The following is a 20,365-nucleotide window of genomic DNA, read 5'->3' as shown; positions in this document are numbered from 1 at the left end:
TGCAAACACTGATATCAACTGAACTGACCATTTATAGCAAATGTTTATAGATTTGGTGGAAAAGAATCTGCTCTTTGAGGGAACTCTCAAATAATCTATGCGGCAACAAGTATTCTGCTGCAAGCGGTAATGGAAGAAGTGTTCAGACCCGTCTTGCTTATGTAAAAGTATTGATACCATACTGCTAAAACGCTCCATTACATGTAAAAATCCTGTATCAAAACCTTATTTAAACTGAAGTGTGTAAGTTCTAGCAAAATGTGCTTAAAGTATCAATTGTAAAAGTACTCATTGCACAGTAAAATGCTTAATATTGATACTGCATTAATGTGTATGCTGCACTTTACTGATGTGTGTCTATGGTTGGACTCATCTGAACTACTTTATATGCTGATAGTTTAATCTGCAGTCCTCCATCATATCATATAAAATCTTCATATGTCCTGTGAGAACCATGTTTTTATGTAGTTAATTTTTCTTAAGAGGTATTACAAAATGAACACTTAATCTTTCGGTTTATTAGAAACATTCACAATCCAAATTACCAAATGTGGAGATACATGGTTTTCACTGGACAGGAAGGGTATCAAAAATTACAATCTGAAAAGAAACTACAGTCACCAAAGCTGTGGGACAAATGTGTTTGCGTCTGACGTGTCGTGGAGCAGAAGTATAAAGTAACATGGAAACACTCCATGTATGCTTATATGTAACCGAGTAAATGTCCTCAGAGGGAGGGAGCCAGACACCAGCTGTGTGGTCACGAGGGTATGAGCATGTTAATGGTGAGAACTGTCATATTATGAAGGCCGAGGTGTAATATGATTGGACATTGTAAGTCAGCTGGTCGCAAAGCAGCTGATGCATGAATCATTGGAGGTGAGGCATGAATGAGGCAGATAACGGCAATCAGCTAATGCATGTGTGACTTCACTGCTCCGAACTAAAATAATAAAAGGCTGAAGTGATTACAGTCATAACAAATGAGACAATGGCATAACGGACAATTCGTGCAAATTTCACACCTCACATTAGCTGAGAGAACATCATTATTTCAGTGTCTTGTGTCACTGTTTTCCTACTGATTAATGTCTTTCTTGTCACCTCACCTCATGTTTGTTCACCCACAGTTTCTGCTGCTTCTTCATCTGAATGCAGGAGGGGAAATGCAGTAAAGGGGGAAAAAAGGAGAAGTCGCAGCTCTCAACAGCATCTTTAATGAACTGACGTCACAAAGGTCCTACTGTACTGTACATAATACTGTGGCACTTAGAGTCAGCATGCTCGTAGATACTGAGGAACCAAGATGAAGCCTTAATTCAGCGTAAGAACACACTTATAACAGTCCTTTTGTTTCTTTGCAGTCCTGCACAGACTCACTTTTCCAATCTGACCGGTAAAACATAATCTTCCAAAATACAAAAAAAAAGAGAAATATTTGAATAATACATTTAAATTCTCTGGAGAACTGCTACTAAACATGATGTAAAATGAATTAACAGAGAGATTTCTTAAAACAAATATTCAGTTCTGGTTCTATTCCATCACCCAGTGCAGCACAGATGAGACCAATACAACAGAGGGTATATAACTATTAACTATACATATATACATACACCAGTGGTGCATCAGGTGCAGGTATCTACAGTGCCTTTATTGTAGGCGCATATAATACATAGTCATAAAATTGTAGTGCAAGCTAATTCCACATCACATATTTGATGACAAACATGCTTTAGTTCGTTTCTCTTTTTGTGTGTCGCTGCCTTTTTTTCTGCTCTTGGTTCACTTCATTCAGTGCTCTTGAAGAAACAGCAGGTACGTGTGTATGAATGAAAACCCATGCGTGTGTGCGTGTGTGTGTGTGTGTGTGTGTGTGTGTGTGTGTGTGTGTGTGTGTGTGTGTGTGTGTGTGTGTGTGTGAAAGTGTATTAGTGTTAAAGCTAGTATCCTTGTGTGCTCAGGTCAGTGGATTATTGTACAGTAAGCTTCTTTCCTCCTTGTTGGTTCTTTTAGTCTGATGATAAAAGCACAAGGAGCTCTTGTGTTTCTTCATTTAGGACACAAAAAACACGCTGGACAGCTGGGGGATTTTATCCAGGAAGCTCTTCTTCTGTCTGTAGCAGTCATTTTAATCCAGAAAGCAGTTGCAAGGTACAGCTAAAGGAGCACGGTGAAAAAGAAGTCTAGTTCCTATATCTATACAGTACCTACATTATGTGCCAGATGCCATGTATAGTGTGGAGTTTGAGGTGCATGGATGTGTGTTTGTGCGTGACATATATGACGGAAAACAACTGAGAGCATCTTGATTCTTTATATCACATTCTCAAACAGCTGCATGGAGTTCATGATGTTCTCATCCTGGAAAAAAAAGATAAAGAAAAACATTCTGGAGTAAACAAAAGTTCACGCTGACGTGTAATATTTTAGACATAATACCTGTTCATCAAGTGGCCACAGTCACCATGTCATGTCTAGTCCAGTCTTTCCAGACAAAAGCGATTAAATAAATTTTAGTAATTCTGAATATAACCTGTAGCTTTAAAAATCATTTTACCTACAATTACAAATGACATATTTACAGTTTAAAATACACACTGTGCTTTAATATGTGTGTATTATCCATTTATGAGTCTGTGCAATGTATATATTGTATTACTATACTTAAATTGTTTAGTCCTTTTTGGATTAAGCCATGTTTGAACAGCTGCAAAGTTGCAGCTGATTTATTGCCCAATGTTTGTGTTTGGGATCAATGAAATGTCAATGAATAATGTCAATCTAGATATTTGACCTAGATCTACTAACCCCATCTGAGTCAGAGCTCCACTAATGTTACAGGACGACCAAACACAACAGGAGTGAGCCCACATACTTTCCCCTGCTTTTGAAGTCACATTATAATTCCAGATTTGTGGTAAAACAATTACAAGAAGACGCCAAAAGCCAAATGTTTTCCTCATTTCATCCTCTATTTTCCAGTATTTTTTCCAACACGCGTCTAGAATTGTGCCCAAACCCATCCACTACATTAGGTGAAAGCTTTTCACTGTAGACCATAAATATCAATTAGCCTTTTTCAGCTTTTAAAGCTACACAAACATGTTTTTGTTTTTCAGTTAGAGTCTGGGAGAGAACACAGAAACATGTCTTCAGTGGAGTTTTGACTGGCATGAGGATGAACAGCAGCGATGCAGATTGATGAAGGTCAGGTGCTGGCTTACCTGTACTCAAAGATGCTAATAAAGGCTAAATAATGTATCCCTAACTGAAACTGTAATTTGATATTTTGAATTTAAAAAATGATTTAAAAAAAAGTTCATTTTCTAGCAGGCATAAAGAAAATCCCTGTGATGGAAAATGAGTAAATATTCAAACATTTAATGGGGGAACTTTAATTATCTCAAATGACTCAAACTGCCAATTCAAATACTTAAATCCTGGAAAAACAAAAACAGATGGAGCCTGAACACTGAGCCTGGCTGCAGCAGTGTGGAAAACATTTCCAGTCTTTCATTTAATTCAATGATGCAATACATTTCAACATGAAATTAGACCGTTGTCCATTGGCGTATGTGCATAATATGCAGTTTGAGGTGTTGTCAGTATTGTATTGTGTTGTTATGAACCGCCTCCAGTCTCCAGTGGTTTGGGTTAAGTGTGGTTCAGCTGCAGCTCAGTGGCAGTTGCAGTGATAACCCTGAGAATGGGAGGTTGGGTCTTACCACTGGCTCCACAGTGGAGACCAGTCAGTCATGTCTGCCCCTCCGTAATGACAAGAGGAGCTGGGTGTAAAACCCAGAAACAGATAAATATCCTGCTCTTGGGGTGAGTTACATACAGCACACCCTATATACTGTGGGTCTTTAAAGTACTTGAAAGCATTTACTGTACCTCCTGTCCGTATAGCAGAAGCGTAGAGTAACAGAAGAGTGAGGTTAACATCCTGAACCATTAAACCTGGCAACAACTAATGGCTCTTTTCTTACTCCTCCTCCTTCTCTGAGTGTTGGTTTTGCTTTGGTTTGTGTCACATACTTTAGCGGCAATCTGGGCCACGACAGGTTCAAAAGAGAGAGTAATAAAATAAGATAAATCAGGAGATTATGAGCAACTGGGGCAGAAGTGTCAGTGTTGTTACTCTGACAATAAAAGGAACCGATATGTGTGTCGAGGACAATTGCATATATGTCAAGGGTTGAAAGAGGAAATGAGATTTAATCTTGTTTGAAGGTGAATGAGAGGGGTTGGGAAATAGAGAAGATACATGGATTAAAGATTTGTTCATTTAAAATACAGATATAGTGCCTGTTATCAGGGGACATCGTGTTACCACTGATACATGACCTGTTGTGCAATACTGTATCTGTGTTACAGAGATTTTGTTTGTGTTATTGTATCATCTGTTTGTGTGTGGCACTGGGTGAAAAAGTCACCTTCTGACAGGTCTCAATGAACTCTTCAATGGTCACTACACCATCTCGGTTTTTATCCATTTTCTGTAGGAGAGAGGAAGGCCGCATTAGTGAGAGCATTTAAAGGGTGCTTTGATTGAAAGAGGCCTTGTAGCACTACATGCTTGTGTGTTTATTTGTGTTTGTGTGCATTCAGAACCTGGAAGAACTTGTCCACGTGTTCATAGGGTGCTTCATCTCGCACACACGGGTAGGTGTACCTCCCCATCATGTCATAGATTGACTTCATAATTGCCAGCATCTCCTGAAGAGAGGACGACAGAATCAAAGAGATTTATTTATTATTTTGTGAGACTAGATTTTAATTTGACTAAGCTCTAAGTTATACTGTACATGAATGAAACTGACACACTGACTTTACGGACATGGTCAAGAACTTAAACATAGGGTCTCTCATGAGTGATGGAGCGCAATCAGAGAGAGACCAAATGAAGTGCACATCATTTCATTACTCAGACAGCACTTTAGAAAATGCAGAATGTAATGGTAAGATTCAAAATTTCATAGGTTGTCAAATTGTAAGTGTCTCAGATGTCACATATGATGCATAGATGATCCAGTTTATTTTGATTTAATCAAATTTGAATGAAACAATTGGGATTTATGCAAGAAATAGGTTAACTTTTGTTGCCTTCTCCCCATGCCTCCTGTCTGTCTATACAAGAAAATAAAATATGACATTTGCCTGTGTTCGTTTAACTTTTCATTGTCAAAAAGTTGCACATCCCATAACCCGCACATACTTCTTTGGTGATGTAGCCATCCTTATTAATATCATAGAGGTTAAAGGCCCAGTTGAGCTTCTCAGTGACCGAACCTCTGAGCAGCACTGACAGGCCGATGACAAAGTCTTCAAAGCGGATTGAACCGTTTCTGTCAATGTCAAATGCGTTGAACAGGAAGTGAGCGTAGGTGGTGGCATCTGTGGACAAAAGGAGTCAGGGTCATAGATTTACAGAACTGTCTTTTGCCAAAGCAGGAAAAGAGAAAAAGATTGGGGAGGGGGCTTCTTATCAAGTCATTTTAGTCAATAACTGAGTCTCCTTATTTTCTCAAGATGTCCACCAGTGCAGTGGAAATATTCCAGCCTGGTTTCAGTGCAAGTCAACTTTCAAACTTTCACTTGTTTTAAGAAAATAAGGTTTTTAGGACCTTACTAGAGGTAGAAGTGTATTTATATGTGTTCATTAAGCCTTTTTCACTGTTTAAGGTTGAACTGCCCAACAAAATATAATGCAGTTCAAATTAGAATGCGGAAAATGCTTCTTACACATTAACGCGTCATTAACATTGATCCAACAATATAATTTACATATAACACAATGACAGCGGGCATTCTGCAATACCTTAACCTTTGATTCTTCAAAACAATTTGCTGAAAATACTTCTGCACTTTACTTCAGTAAGATTTTGAATTAAGGGTATTTCTACATTGATGTATTATTACTTTTAAAGTAAAGGATCTATTTCCTCCACCACTGTCATAATTTAACATATATTTGACTATTTTGACAAATTACATTTTTTTTATGGTAAATCTTACAAGAAAATTTTGAAATAAAATATAAATCATGGAAAAATTAAAGGCCCTTCTTCGCAAAAACCCTTCCAACCTAATAGTTTTCATGCAGTCCCGAACAAGAAAGGACGAGAGAGGAGAAGTGGTTTTAACGCCTAACCTCCTTGGGGAAAGAACTGAGAATAGATGGTCTTGAATGTCTCCTCATCAACCATCCCACTGGGACACTCCTACTCAAGAGAGGAAGAAAAAAACTGATAAATATCAGATTAATTCAAGGCTATATAAAGCATGGCAATATAGAGCAGCGAAGAACGTCTCAGCAGCCAGACGTACGTTCTTGAAGCCTCGATAGAGAGACTGAAGCTCCTTCCTGGTGAACTTGGTCTGAGTCTGCAGCTGGTCCAGCCCCTCTGGCTGGTGACGCACTGTCGACAGCTCCAAATCGCTGTCGCTGCTGTCTGTGGGAGGAAGAGAGGGAGAAAGAGAGGGATGGAGAGACAGACAGGAAGAGAGAAAAGAAAGAAAGAGAAAGAAGCAACGTAGAGAGAGGAAGGATGGGGCAGACATTGAGTGTGTGGATGCAGGTCAACATTCAGGGAGGGGTGGGATCACACTTTCAACAGGGAGGCATTTGTTATAGAGCAGGTGGGGAAAACGTGCGAGTTTAAGAGAGAGATTTAGCCAAAAACCGAAGAGGAATAACAAAAGGCAGGCGAACGAGGGAGTTAAAAAGAAGAGGAGGTACTTTCTTTATGGCGGAAATGTCACCAAACAATTATCTGCTTATGAAGAAAGCCACTGCAGGAAATGAGAATTTGAGAAATTCAATCAAAATCACCTTTTCCTCACAGGGCGAATCACAAATTAAGTGTCAGTTCACACATACTAAGAGAAAGCACTTCATGACTGGGGAAAGAATAACATTCCATACAAGGGAGGGAGGTTTGCTCAAAGTCAGGTGGGTTTCTACCATGACCATACTCACCATCTTTAGACAGAGAGAGGAGGAGGAGGAGGAGGAGGAGGAGGAGGAGGAGGAGGGGTGTTGAGACCAAGATCGAGTGACAGAGAGTAAATGGAGAACAGTGGGAGAGCGATAGTAAGAGAAAGAAAAAACAAAACAAAGAAAACAAGTCAACACTGAGAGGTTCATACTGTGAAGTCTGAGCGGTCCGCAGGAAAAGACGTTATATTCTGATAAAACATCCAGCAGAGCAGCGAGAGATAATATGCTGTGAAACATAAACCAACACCACAGTGGAGGGAGGTGATCCAGTCTTATGTAACAATGCATCGTTCCTTCAGGGTTGATTTAAAACAATAAGACAGGTGGAGACAGTAGGAGATGACCTCTGACCTCTCATTCATAAAAATAAAATGGTCCCCCGTCTTCTATACCAAACAAATTACAGTTTGAGCTCAAATAATAGAGTAATGACTGAACAGTATTTTGCCCTTTAGCATAAAAGTTCATCCTTGGAAACAGATGAAACAACAGTAACGTGGGAAATTCGATCTGATTTTAATACATATAGACACCTCGCATCAGCCAAACACCACAGCTCAATTTAATTAAACCCAAATTTAATGGATATGGTATTAAATTATCCATGCACAGTATTTTAGCATAACTGCTTCCAACTGTGGGATGACATGGTTTGATTTTGATATTTCTTCTTCCTCTGTGCTGGAGACCTCCTTTGTTGTCAAAACTAAACTATTTTAAATATATTAGTTATCTTCCCAAGTTAACATAAGTAACTACTATCTACTTTCAAACTAAACCACCAACTAAATCCGGATGAACCACAGAAACTAAAGAAATATCTTAGCTAGTAAAGACTTTGTGTAAGTTGGTTGCTATGATACATCTGACTGTCCAATCAAGAGCAATGAACTATGTAAACAGGAAGTTGCTGTAGCATCACAAGTTAGCACATCTTCCACACTTTTTGAGGCAGAAAAGATTTATCTATTGTATATGTAGGTATTATGTTTTAGAAATGGCTGCATACAAGGAGAAATACGTGTTTCACAGTTAATAGTATTCATACAGTTTAGAATGAGAAGGAAATATATAATTCTGATAACTCAGCTGAGGTTATTTACTTATTTAGTCAAATGTTATGGGCATAATAGGTCATAGTTTGAGGATTTTTGAGAAATGTAATTTAAAATCTCATCATCTTTGCGTCATTATCAAACAGCATAATTCAAGTTTCAGGTCATATGTGTTGACAGTACTCCACATACATGTTATCTCTTTTACTCTTCCTGCTAGCGACACAACAGTTACACCTGGCAGTTTCTGGGTATAAATTTAGCAATGCATAGAAAAGTCCACTTAATAAATGCTTATGTTAGAACAAACAGTTAGTGCAAATGGCTCCTGGTGCTGAAAATACTCATTAGAGCACCAAATATGTATTCATACAAGCTGAAAATAGTCCCCAACAAATGCACTCTTTAGCCCTGTTAGAGTAATGTTTGATAAGAACTACAATGTCCAGATGTTTTAGGAGATTAGTGAGCCTTTTATGAAAATGCAATTATATATCTGAGACCCATTTTTAAAGATTTACATGTTTAAAGATTTCTTGGGGCTGAGTATACACACAGGCTGGGAAAGTCAAGTACAGAGAGAAGGAGTAACATACTGATGGTTTTGATCTGTTCGTGGGATTTGCTGACAATAACAAATCCAGACTTGAGTCAAACAATATTCACAAATACCTATAAGTGGATTAGAATTTGTAAAATGTCACTCCAGCCTTCTCGCTCCATGTCATCCTTCTCCTCCACACTGCCCCCCTCCCAGGTTGTCTCACCGGTCTCAGTGATGTCGATCAATCCCAGCAGGTGCATGAGTTTGAGGAACATGATCACCAGGCAGACGATGCCAACTGTCTGGAGTCCCTCCGTCTCCCACCTCACACTCATCTTTCCCTCGTCTTCTATCTTTTCCTCCACGGTCCCGCTTTTATTTTTCCCTACTACAAGACATTATTGGACTTTCAATACACATTTCCTCAATCCATCAGTCTCTTTCAGCCTCTCTCTCTCTGTTCTTCTCTATCCCTTCCTGTCTCTCAAACAGTGTCACTCACTCATCACCCTTTTTCTGTCACATTTTTTTCCCAGCAGTTTTTGTTACTCTATTTAGCTCTTCCCTTCTGCCCTTTTTAATTGACTGCCTTTCCCTTCCCCATCCTCTCTCCTGCTCTAATGGATCTTTCCGGATATTCTCCACAACTAAGAGCAGGGTCTGACGGTCCAACTCCTTTATTAAGGTCAAGTGGATCAGACTATTGATGTAAAAATACCTCTAAAGAGAGAGAGAGAGAGAGAGAGAGAGAGAGAGAGAGAGAGAGAGAGAGAGAGAGAGAGAGAGAGAGAGAGAGAGAGAAATCCCCTCCAAAAAATCTGGACCACCATGTTAATCCATGAGAGATCCAATCAGATGGAGAGGAGGCTCACACATATAGGTTTCTTGGCACCAGCAGTGGTTCGGGATTCCTCCAGTGGATATTAATCCTCTAGTTGGTGACAAAACTCTGACAAAAACGATATCCAACATTAATCCAGAGGTGATATGTGTCACAAAATTCTCCGCTGACTGAACTTCCTCCTCTCTTTCCTAACTCCATCTCACGTCTTACTGTCTGCTAATTAAGGCCTGCCTTTAAGGAATCAGAGAGGGTGGTGACAAAGGTCAACAGGTGTCCTGAATCCCATTTTCCCAGTCAGCTCCGTGATCCACTTTCTAATTGTTCCCCTGTCTCTCTTGGGGTCCATAACACAGATTTGATACTGTGTCAAACAATCCTAATCATGTAATAAAGGGAAACAGAGAGCTAATGCTCCCTCTAGTGGACGACAATGAAACAGCAGGAGTAGATAGAGCATGCAGGCACAAAGATTTTGTTTTTATGACAATGGTAGCAGGTAACTTTATCCTAGAAGTAGAAAAATTCTAAAAGTAAGATCCTTTGCTCAGTGCATATATGGTGTCCTGGGACAGAGTTACCTTCTCACTCAGTATGTGAAATACAATGCCAGCCTACCTACCTGTGCCTACCTGCCTGCCGTTCCTTCTCTATAAATCACTGAAATCATCCTGTCTGCCTTGAATGTCTGCACATGGTGATGCACAGACGGTACAGATCATTAGTTAGATCTAAATTTATACGTTCACAGAGCATATGCTTCTTCTCAGGTTTAATAGATGTAATTTTATGCCATTATCTTGTAACACAGGGTGGGAGAATAGAGTGATACTTGTGCATTCTGTATATTATGATGCTTGCAAATATATATTATTTAAAAAAAAATCTAAATGAAAAAGAAAAACAAGAAGGAGGAGAGTGACTCTGGTGGTCAGTTTCAGTGTACAACCCTAGGTTTTCAAACCTTTTGTAATTAAAGTTACTGAATATTTGTATTAAATTCTATAACTCTAGTTTTGCAGTTTTAGAAAATCAATGATACATTGATGTTTTTATCATTTTGAATGGACAACTAAAATCTTTGAAACATATTATAAGTCATCTGTTAAATGATCTATGCAGCATCTCATTCTCTGCTCCATCTCTTTGCAGGATATTGACATTACTCATCACAAAAATATCCTGCACGAGAGTCAAATGTGGAGTAAAAATATCAGATATTGGTATCAGAGAATCTCAGAATAGGGCTCGTACATCTCTAAAGACAAGGCTACCTCTGGCATCAGATGTCAGCCCAAAATAGGGCCGAGTTGGACTGAGCCCAAAATTGACATCAGAGCAGGGAGGATGGGACTGAAACAACAATCAAAGGCCAGCGGTTTTGTTTTAGATCAGATCATGTAAGTGGATTTTAAACATACACACACATGTGGACAAACACAATGTGTGCATGTTTAGTGAACACCAGTGGATATCTCCTTGAGTGCTGATGATATAAAAAAAATGCAACAAGTAAGCTAGCAGAAATTATTGGTCTACTGATTGATAAGGGGCATCTAATGTACCACTGATGGTAAGTACGGAAAATCAAAGACATGTTTTGTTACACATAAAAACACTTAATAATAATGAATCATTATTTATTCAACATTACATCTTCTCCTTCTCACTCACTGAAAAATCATTATTAATATATGATTGTGCAAATATTTTCAAAATGCTGGACACAAGATGTCCAATTCTCAGTGTATGTGCACAATAAGCAGAATAAATGCAGACAGGAGGGGCATTTTGCCAACATTAGACAGTTTACTGGCCTCTCAAAGTGCTTTACAACACATGCCAATATTCACCCATTCACACACACACATTCATACACTGATGGCAATACAGTGCTTTCTATCCACAAGGACTCTATGCTCATACTAATCACTGTTTGGGGTTCAGTATCCTGTTGTTATTGTGTTTGTTCCTTTCAAAACTAAAAATCTCATCTGAAATGAACTGCAGAGAGACAGACAGGGCATGATCAAAGTTATGTAGGGTGCCCAGGTAGCTCACCATGCAGTGGCCCAGGTTTAATTCTGGCCTCTGCCCCAACTATGCCAACAGGATAATGACAGGAAGGACAAAGGACAAAGTCCTCTGAAGAGCGTGAAAGTCTGCGTAGGAAGGAAGGATGGTTCAAACACAAGACTTTCACTCAGGACAGTGGGGTTTGTTTCCCCTGTGAAATCAAAAGTAAACATTGTGTTGACTTATTTTAAGTTATGTACATACATTAATTGAAGTAACTTACTCAAACTTAAGTTACGATACGTACGTAACAAACGTGGAGCAGAAGGGCAAAAGCTTGCTTGATCTTGATTTTCAGTATGAACACAGGAGGTTAAAGCAGGGCCTCGCGATTTTGGGGTTTTAAGCAGGAGGTGTCAGAGCTTCGTCAAAACACGACACTCACAAGGCTGTTGCACGCTTGGTGTGACACCGGGTGTGATAATCACTTAACTTTTAATGGTTCTTAAAAGTGAGCATTTGCTGCTTTTCCCGGTCTTTCATTAGAGTAACATTTGGGTTCTTGGATGTTCGTCGTAAAAAAGCAATATAAAGATGTCATCTTGGGCTGTAGAAATGTTTAATGGGCATTTTTCTATTTTTTTTCAATGTATTATAAACCAAATGATCTATTGATCAATAGAGAAAATAACTGGAATCCTAATTGTAGGATGATGTCTTTGAACTTCTCAAGTTCCCAGAAATATTTCTGAGGATATGACCTCAGTGTCCTCAGGGGTAACTATGGCATCAAGCTACAAGTGAATCACTTGCAAAAATCACAAAACTATACATGGAAGAATAACCACAGGAGTCAGAAACACAGAAATTACAATGCCATGTGCCATGATGCCAGTTTGCAGAGCAGCACATTCATCATATACTGGCATGAATGACTGCAGAACTGAATCAGCTCCACAGGGAAAGTCTCAATAACAACTCTGATCATCACAAAGTTGATATTTATAGCAGGGCTGCATATCGAATCTATTTCTATGCAAGGCCAATCAACAAGGAGCACAACATCTGGACTCATGAATCCTGATGAAATGAATTCCACCCATTTTCCTTCCTGAAGACAGGAAAACATTTGAAGAGGGCCAAAATACGCCTTCAGTGTAAAACACCTGCTGCCAAATGGTTAAATATGTGTAGGTCAATGAGAGGATGCTCAGGCAGATGAGATAATGACACTGTAGTTGGTAAATTAGTTCCACTGAGGAGGTGATGGAGTAATGAAGTGGCAGGAATCAGGATGAAGACACATCATGAGAATGTCAGAGGCTACTGAGAGATGGCCAGTGTCCTTCAGGGTCCTGGAGGAGTACTCCATATTTAGGCGGCCTCAGAGAAAGCCTGTTCGATACCGCATGTATAATTGATGTGAAGTAATGCTAGACTGGGGTGTAGACCCTGCCACAGAGGGAGGAGGAGAGGAGGAAGAAGGGGGGTGCTATTGGAAGAATTGAGGATCGGAGAGATCGAGAGGAGTGATAAATTATGAAAGGACATTACTGGTGTTTTTGTTGAATTTACTGCTTATGATGCTGAGCCATATGAGAAGCACTAATGTGCCGACTGGAGCCTTCCTGCTGTAATTGACTTGGCACACTGACTGCAGGGCACTCTGACTGGCTGGACTTCAGCCCAAAAGTCTAATCAAAGGGAACTGCATCATTCAAAGAGCAGTATCTGATGCCTCTTTTACAGTCCCAAATGTACAGAGACTCTTGATCCATCAAACATTTATGGTATATCCCTTAGTAGGCAAAATAAAACATCCCATTACCTTTCCCCACTCTGATGTCATACATAGATTTACTGAGAGTACACTTTGAAATATCACAGAAATACAACAAAAAAATAATAAAGCATGGACCAGCATCACTGTAAATGTGCATGTGTGTTAGGCTAATTTGCACATTCTCCCTTGGCTAGGTGTTAAATTAGCCATTTAAGGATCAGTGTGTAGGATTTCGGGGGATCTATTGGCAGACATGCAATATAATATTCATAAGTATGATATCATTGGTGTATAATCACCTGAAAATAGGAATAAGGCGAGGGGTATTCAGCTGCTTGCAGTCTGGAAGCTCACTGATAGATGCCACTACATGCTACAGGCGGGTCCTTTAAAACATCATAACCATCACCATCCCAGTCTGTTTTATTCATTATTCTTACATTGTGTCTATGTTTTCTGACTCACTTTTGTCTTTTATGGTGAAATCTGGTGTACAGGAGAAGATAGTGCTTATGGAAAAATAAAGTGGTTAATATCTTGTGGTCAGTTTAAAAATGTCAAAAATGTACACTCAAAAAAATTATACACCAACTAAAAATCAAAAATGGATGGTAATTAGTGTGAGAAATGAAGCTGGTACGTACTCTCCACCATTTAATGTTGGAATGTTCTTTTGGTTCTCCTTCAGGGAAACAAGAGATCAGATATCTTGGCGAATGGCTGCATAAACCACTGCCAGCTGTGTTTAACAGGCAGGGGTCCCTCCTGCAGTACAAACGGGTATATCCAAACAACAATTTGGGCTTGCCTTGGCTGGCTTCAACACACTGTTTTGTTTTTGTTTTTGATGTTTGTTTGTTTGTTTTCTCATATAATCCAATGGATTTTTCTGCGGTGTATTTATCTTAACAAACAGAAGAATTTTCTCAATCCTCAAAGGAACATTTTATCTTCCAGTCTATCACCAAATATGGAAATGCAGTAAGGCAGCAAAAATTGGAACTCAACCTAAATGTCTAACTAGATTTTAATAAATAAAATATTTCACTTTAACCCCGACCCCTGTCCCCCGCCCCCTCCCTATTTAGCCTTTATAAGCGGTATATAAACATGTAATTAACAGTTTATAACAGACTATAGTGGAGTTATAAGTTGATGTGTTAATCAATGTATTTGTCAACTCATCCTTTGGAGGCTGGTGTAAAAACAGATCATGAGTGACAGCACAGTAAAATTTGCATGTTATAAAATATGTTGTTGAAAAATACTGAAACTGTCTTTACATCTGAGAACAGCTACATTATGGTCTGTTATAAGCCATTTATTAAAAGTTTACGTAGTGCTTATAATGTTAAATAGGGGGGCTAAACTAAAGTGTAACCCACTGAATAGTGAGTCATCGTAGGCATAACCATGCTGTAGATAACAGTAGCACCAAACCTCAAGTGTCTGAGATAGAGGGGCCACAGGTGGGCCCTTACCTTCAAATGAGGACATGGGCTCCAAGATGCCAAACTGCTTGAGAACTGCCATGAAAAGGATGATGACCACGCCGATGGCAAACAGCTCCATGCCCTGGATCCCCATGACTTCAGGATCGGAGGAACCCACTCAGGGCCAAGCCTACAGGACAAGGCCTGGCCCCGTGGAGAGAGATGAAAGGAAACCTGGGCCGGCCTGTGGAAAGCTGGGCCCCGCAAGTCAACAAGTGTTTTCAACAGAGGTAATCAGGAATCAGTCTGGTTGGTGGGTGACAGCATGGGTTTGTTTCCAGGCCCAGGAGACAGCATGAGAGCCAGGCCAGCGGGCTGGATGAAGGCTGCTCTAATGTCAACACTGATGCTGAAGTGGAAAATTTTTTCGGAGCCGACATATATGGAAAACCTCCCTCTCTAGACCCACGAGGGAAAATGGGGGTTGTGTCACGAGTCATTTATTACAGTGCATTAAACGAGACGTTTAGAGTCACTTTCCAGACTTTCCTCCTGCGTGCACTCTCAGGAGATCAGACTGGCAAAGACACAAGTTACTGCTCACCCTCTTAATCCAGAAATCTATTATCAGTCCTCACGTCATAGTTTACGCTCATTAATCACATTTTGGTTTTACATGAAAATGTCTTTTGGGAAAAGCAAAGAATTCAGTGCAGCCTCTGTGTCCATTTTCAGGATTTTTCTCCCATTAGGTCAGAGAAGGTCCAGATGAATACAACTGACTTACTGAAACAGAGAGCTTCAGAGAACACAACATGCAATACCAAAGTCTTCTCATCTTCCATGCCATAAAGCGGCAGAACAACATTAGCAATTATAAATAAATTACCCCATTATGGGAGCCGACCACACAAGCAGTTTCTGAAACCTCAGCTTTGGAACAAAAGCATACTGTAACTGCTCTTTATCTGCAAGCTGGGGACAATCTGACTTTCTGGTCTCAGTGGCATCTGCTCACAACATTCAGGATGAAATCATCTTTAAACAGACTTGTTAGTCAAGAAAAGTCAAAAAGCTGAACATCCAAGTGAAAACTAGGTAGAACAAGGCTGCACTGTCCATAAAATCAAAAGTATTGATCAGGTGTTTACTACGATGTTTTAAATCAACCAAGTAAACCACTTTTTTCTGCTTTCTCCTGCTGCATTTCAGTCAGTAATCCTCAGGTCCACCAAAAACCTTTTCTGCACACACTTAATTTAACCGCAAATTTAGGTTCTGCGTTGCTGTCCAGTCTGACTCAGTCCGCTTCACTGTTTGTCCAAGTCCAGCTCCAGATATGGAAGAGTATGGCTCTGGAGAGAACGCACTTAGAGCAGCAGCAGCAGCAGCAGCAGCAGCAGCGTCCAGGGAGGGAAATCCTGAGAAACTGAGAGGAGCTGTGGGGCATGAAACCTCCTCCCCTGGTGTCTACCTCCTCCGCGCATACTTTTCCATCACTCCCCTCTCTCCCTCTGCAGCTTCCTGAATTTATCTGTGGCTGCTCCCAGTCGCAACTTTTCCTCCTTCTACTCACTTAGTCAGCGCTCACTCCAACTGATATTTACAACTGGAGTACACTGTCCACCCCAAATCCTTCCACCCATCCCGTCCTTCTTGTGGTCTCTCCCTACTCCACTGCACTCCTCCTTTTTCTCCTTCTGTCCATCTGATTCGCTTTTGTGCGCCTGAGCTCGCTGCTTCCCCCTCCTCCTTCTATCCCCTCTGTCATTCCATAACTTTGGCCAACCGCAGACTTTCTCTCCCCCTCTGCTCGACCTCCTCTTTAGCTTCCCTGCTCCAAAGGGTATCTCCTCTCTCCACCACATCCACCTCTTGAACTGGGGGGTCCAGAATGTGGCACACATTTGTAAAATGAGTAAAACTGTGTTGCTCTGGTTTTGGCCAAAATTGTTTGTGATGTAATGAAATGAGCAACTTTAAATATTTTCCTATGAAATAATATCACTTAAAGGCTGCTATCTGTAACTCCAAATAGCCTTCAGCAAGGATAGATAATGAGACAATGGGCCACTGGACACAGCCCTCTCTACTCCTTCTACACTGAACAAAATGCCCAGACTGAAAGAGACAATTTTTCCTTTCTTCAAGGTCATTTAGCATCTTTGTGGTCCTTTTGCTTCTCTTTACGGTTTGCATCTTTGTAGTCGTTTTGTTTTGTATTTCTTTTTGGTCGTTTGATTGACTTTCCAATGAGAAATATTAGCAGTCACTTCAGACAGTGACTCTGGCACCAGGGGTAGCCAAGATGATTGCAGGATGCGGTCTGTGACCACCCCTCTGGACCTGCCCTGTCTACATCTTCCCTTGCTGCTACATTTTGCAAATGATGGGTAAAGCCAAATTACCAAAATGTGTGTAGTGTGCAAACACACACACACACAAAGTGGTGCACACAGATCAAATAGCAGAGACACAACACCTCCCCACAACTCCTCCTCAACCTTTTTTCCTTCATCAATTTTTCCATTTCTCTGTGAACTGAAGACTGTTGGAGTGACGATGAACCCTGAGGATTATGAATAAATTACTATATTATCAACGTCACAAAATATCATTGATTCCTGGACTGTGTGCAACAGTTTGCCATAGATAACGTGGACAGATATTTCTAGAGTGTGTGGGCATGAGTGTGTATAAATGTGGTTGTGTGTCTGTTTGTTTAGCAGGTCAAAGGAGTATGGTGATGACTCTGCACTTGCTAATGCATCAAGGTAATATGGGGAATGGAGGTGTGTGTGTGTGTGTGTGTGTGTGTGTGTGTGTGTGTGTGTGTGTGTGTGAGTGTGTGTTAATGCATTGACTTGGTTGGAGATAGGAGATGCAGATGGGAGGCCAGAGTGAGAGAGATCAATATCGTTGTGGTGAGGGGGTGGTGGTGGAGCTTCCCCTCCTCTTTCTCTGCTTCTTACACCTTACCAGAAAAATCTAAATCAACCATCAGTAATAAAATCAGAAATCTATTTTCAGTCTGTACTGTTACTATTCCTTCACAAGTCAGAGTCTGGGGCGTCTGTCTTTACAGTGGAGGACTCACTATGAAGGTCAAATTTACATTTCAGTTACCGCAGTTTGGAAGAGAGTGGATCAGGTGACACACACCCCACACACGCACGCACGCACGCACGCACGCACGCACGCACGCACGCACGCACGCACGCACGCACGCACGCACGCACACACACAAAACATCATGCATGTAAGTCTCAGGGCATTATCTGATGCTTTAGGGAGTGTGTTTTGTGTGTTTTGGAGGCTGTTTACACGCATTTAAGTTTGTTCTCTTTCATATCGATGCTCGCGTACTGAGTTTATGGGGTCTATTGTGTGCATGCGTGTGTGTGGTTGTTCCTCTGGGCAGGCCATTAGGACACTAACAGGTTTTTAAAAGGCAGGCTTGGCGCTGCCTGCTCACACAACAGTCAGTAAATAGGAAGAGAAGACCCAGACTGTTTCCTCTCAGTCAGACACATCAGCAGAATCACCTCAGCCTTCACCGCAGTTGCAGAGGAAGAACCGCAGAAATGACACTTAATCATTTGTAGTAACATGATGAGAAATGACTCCTTGCTTTTGAAATTGCAGCTATAGTATTCTGCAATGGTCTGATGCTGTCATCATTTTTCCCTCATGTGATTCAGCTGGCAATCAATTCATGAAAACCTGTGCGACAAACTTGTTAATATAATTATGCTTTAATGGAGAAAGAAGCTCTTTGGTCTTTTATGTCAATAAAAGTTGTCCATCATGGAAAAGTAAACGATGAAAGTAAAAATTCTGCATTCAAAATTCTACCTCAGAAAAAGATCTGAAGTAGTAGCAACAAGATGTACTGAAAGTATCAAAAGTAAAAGTACTTAATTACAGCCTCTGGCATTAATTTAAGGCTTTCTAAAGACACATCTTATGAGTGCATTCACAGTACATTGAATGGCAGTTTGGAGGATCCATTTATTAATTTATTTTCTATGTTCTACACCATGTTTGAAATAGTTCTCCTGAAATATTGAAATAGATTTACTTGCTGACACATACTGATGTTCTGCCCTAGTGAGTTATATATTATCATTAAGGACATCATACGTGTGATTAGATTATTATTACTGAAGCATTCCTTTAGCACTGCAGCTGGTTGCAGTGGAGAAAAATGTATCCCTTTAATTTCCTGTCTATAAACATTTCCAAAAAGATCCTGCATGACTTATTTGTTATCTTTGTAAACTTTGGGGTCTCCACTAGAATTTAAAATATAGTTCTGTGAATTTTTAAGCTCAGATAAACAACATGACTTCACGACTGATCCACGGTCAGGTCTGTGGGATTGAAGAGTTAAGCTACTTTTTGTTTGATCGATAACATTGTACCAAGTATAAGTATAGTAACACAGTATTTCAACACTGTGAAGGGTAAATGTACTATTCGGAATATAAGAAATGATGTGTTTAATGATTCCCGTCATTACTGGACAGACACTTAAAAAACACAACCCTTAGACTCAAAACTAACCAATTTCTAAAGATTTTAAAGAACTGAACACAGTGTTTGACTATAAACCTCTCTGGACTAGAAGAAGCAAGAGTGAAGAAATGAGAGATACAGTGAGAGAGCGATGGAGTGAATGAGTTGGTAAGAGAATGAAGAAACAGATAATGATGCGGAGCTGCAACCACATGCTTGCCTACCTGAGCGATGGTATCTGGCTGCACTGTGGCCGCAGTGAGAGAGGCAGCTGGGCCGCGAGAGGCGCCTCCTGGCCTCCACAGACAGAGCAGCCATCACAGCTCCCATAATGCAGCTCAACCACCACAACAACAAGGCTAACACTGCTAACAGGCTGCCTTGAAAATCTCTGAATACCACTGGAGATCCTGGATTAGTCTAACAAGGCAAGATCCAAACTTAAAAAGACTGGATGCTGACAGAGTGATTTAAATCGTTGAGCTGCTGAGTTTGACCGCCGGCTCAAGAAATCTCAGCCTCAAAGAAGGCAAACAAGCTTGAAAGTGTGAGTCTTATGTCCCGACAAAGGCAACTATCTGGCACTGTGGAAAAGGTGACAGGTGAGAGAGTTGTTCAGTGTGTGTGTGTGTGTGTGTGTGTGTGTGTGTGTGCGTGTGTGTGTGTGTGTGTGAGAGGCCACATTTGAAAATCTGTTTGAGTTTGTGACACCACGTCACAGTGTGAGAGAGAGATAAAAAAGATGAAGGGATCAAACAGCACAGCAGAGCTTCTGACCTTTCACATCACACACCTCCACATTTCTTTTTTCTGTCTGTCTCACTCCCTTCCTCTCCTCTGATCGTTCTCCTCATAGAAGCGTGACTATAACTCCTATACACGATCTCACTCTTACAGACTCTCTGTTATACAAATTTGCTGTTGTGTGCTTATGAAAGTCTCCACTATCTCACTCCAGACAATTACAAGTACAGTAAGGGAGGGCGATATGCATAAAATCATCAGTCATGCTGTATGTAATGTCACAGCGTCAACAGCCTATATATCGTGAATTATCTGGAAAATCTATTAAAGGATTAATCCTGTGGAGTTTTTCTGAACAAGTTATGTTTGCAGTTAATTTAAGGGATTAAACAAACAAGATAAGGCATATTTAGTTGGCTTCAGAG

At 40.3% G+C, this 20,365-nt stretch overlaps 1 protein-coding gene across 2 annotated transcripts; it reads right to left on the bottom strand.

Moving 5' to 3' along the window:
• Positions 1-1,196: 1,196 nt before the first annotated feature.
• On the bottom strand, positions 1,197-19,529 carry kcnip3b (Kv channel interacting protein 3b, calsenilin). Of its 2 annotated transcripts, none has more exons than XM_070965139.1 (7): positions 8,829-9,066; positions 6,334-6,458; positions 6,158-6,227; positions 5,222-5,400; positions 4,618-4,722; positions 4,440-4,502; positions 1,197-2,364 (listed from the first exon to the last, which is right to left on the bottom strand). In XM_070965139.1, the coding sequence occupies exons 1-7, from the start codon at positions 8,938-8,940 to the stop codon at positions 2,317-2,319; spliced, it is 702 nt and encodes a 233-aa protein (XP_070821240.1). In that variant the 5' UTR covers positions 8,941-9,066; the 3' UTR covers positions 1,197-2,316. The 2 variants fall into 2 exon arrangements, with proteins under 2 accessions (XP_070821240.1, XP_070821239.1); XM_070965138.1 differs by lacking the exon at positions 8,829-9,066 and adding an exon at positions 19,421-19,529 and having other exon boundaries at positions 1,202-2,364.
• Between the last annotated feature and the right edge of the window lie 836 nt (positions 19,530-20,365).

The sequence above is a fragment of the Chaetodon trifascialis genome, chromosome 6 (genome assembly GCF_039877785.1).
Source record: "Chaetodon trifascialis isolate fChaTrf1 chromosome 6, fChaTrf1.hap1, whole genome shotgun sequence".
Taxonomy (NCBI): domain Eukaryota; kingdom Metazoa; phylum Chordata; class Actinopteri; order Chaetodontiformes; family Chaetodontidae; genus Chaetodon; species Chaetodon trifascialis.
The sequence above is the reverse complement of the archived record's forward strand: the minus strand, read 5'-3'. Positions and strand labels throughout refer to the sequence as shown.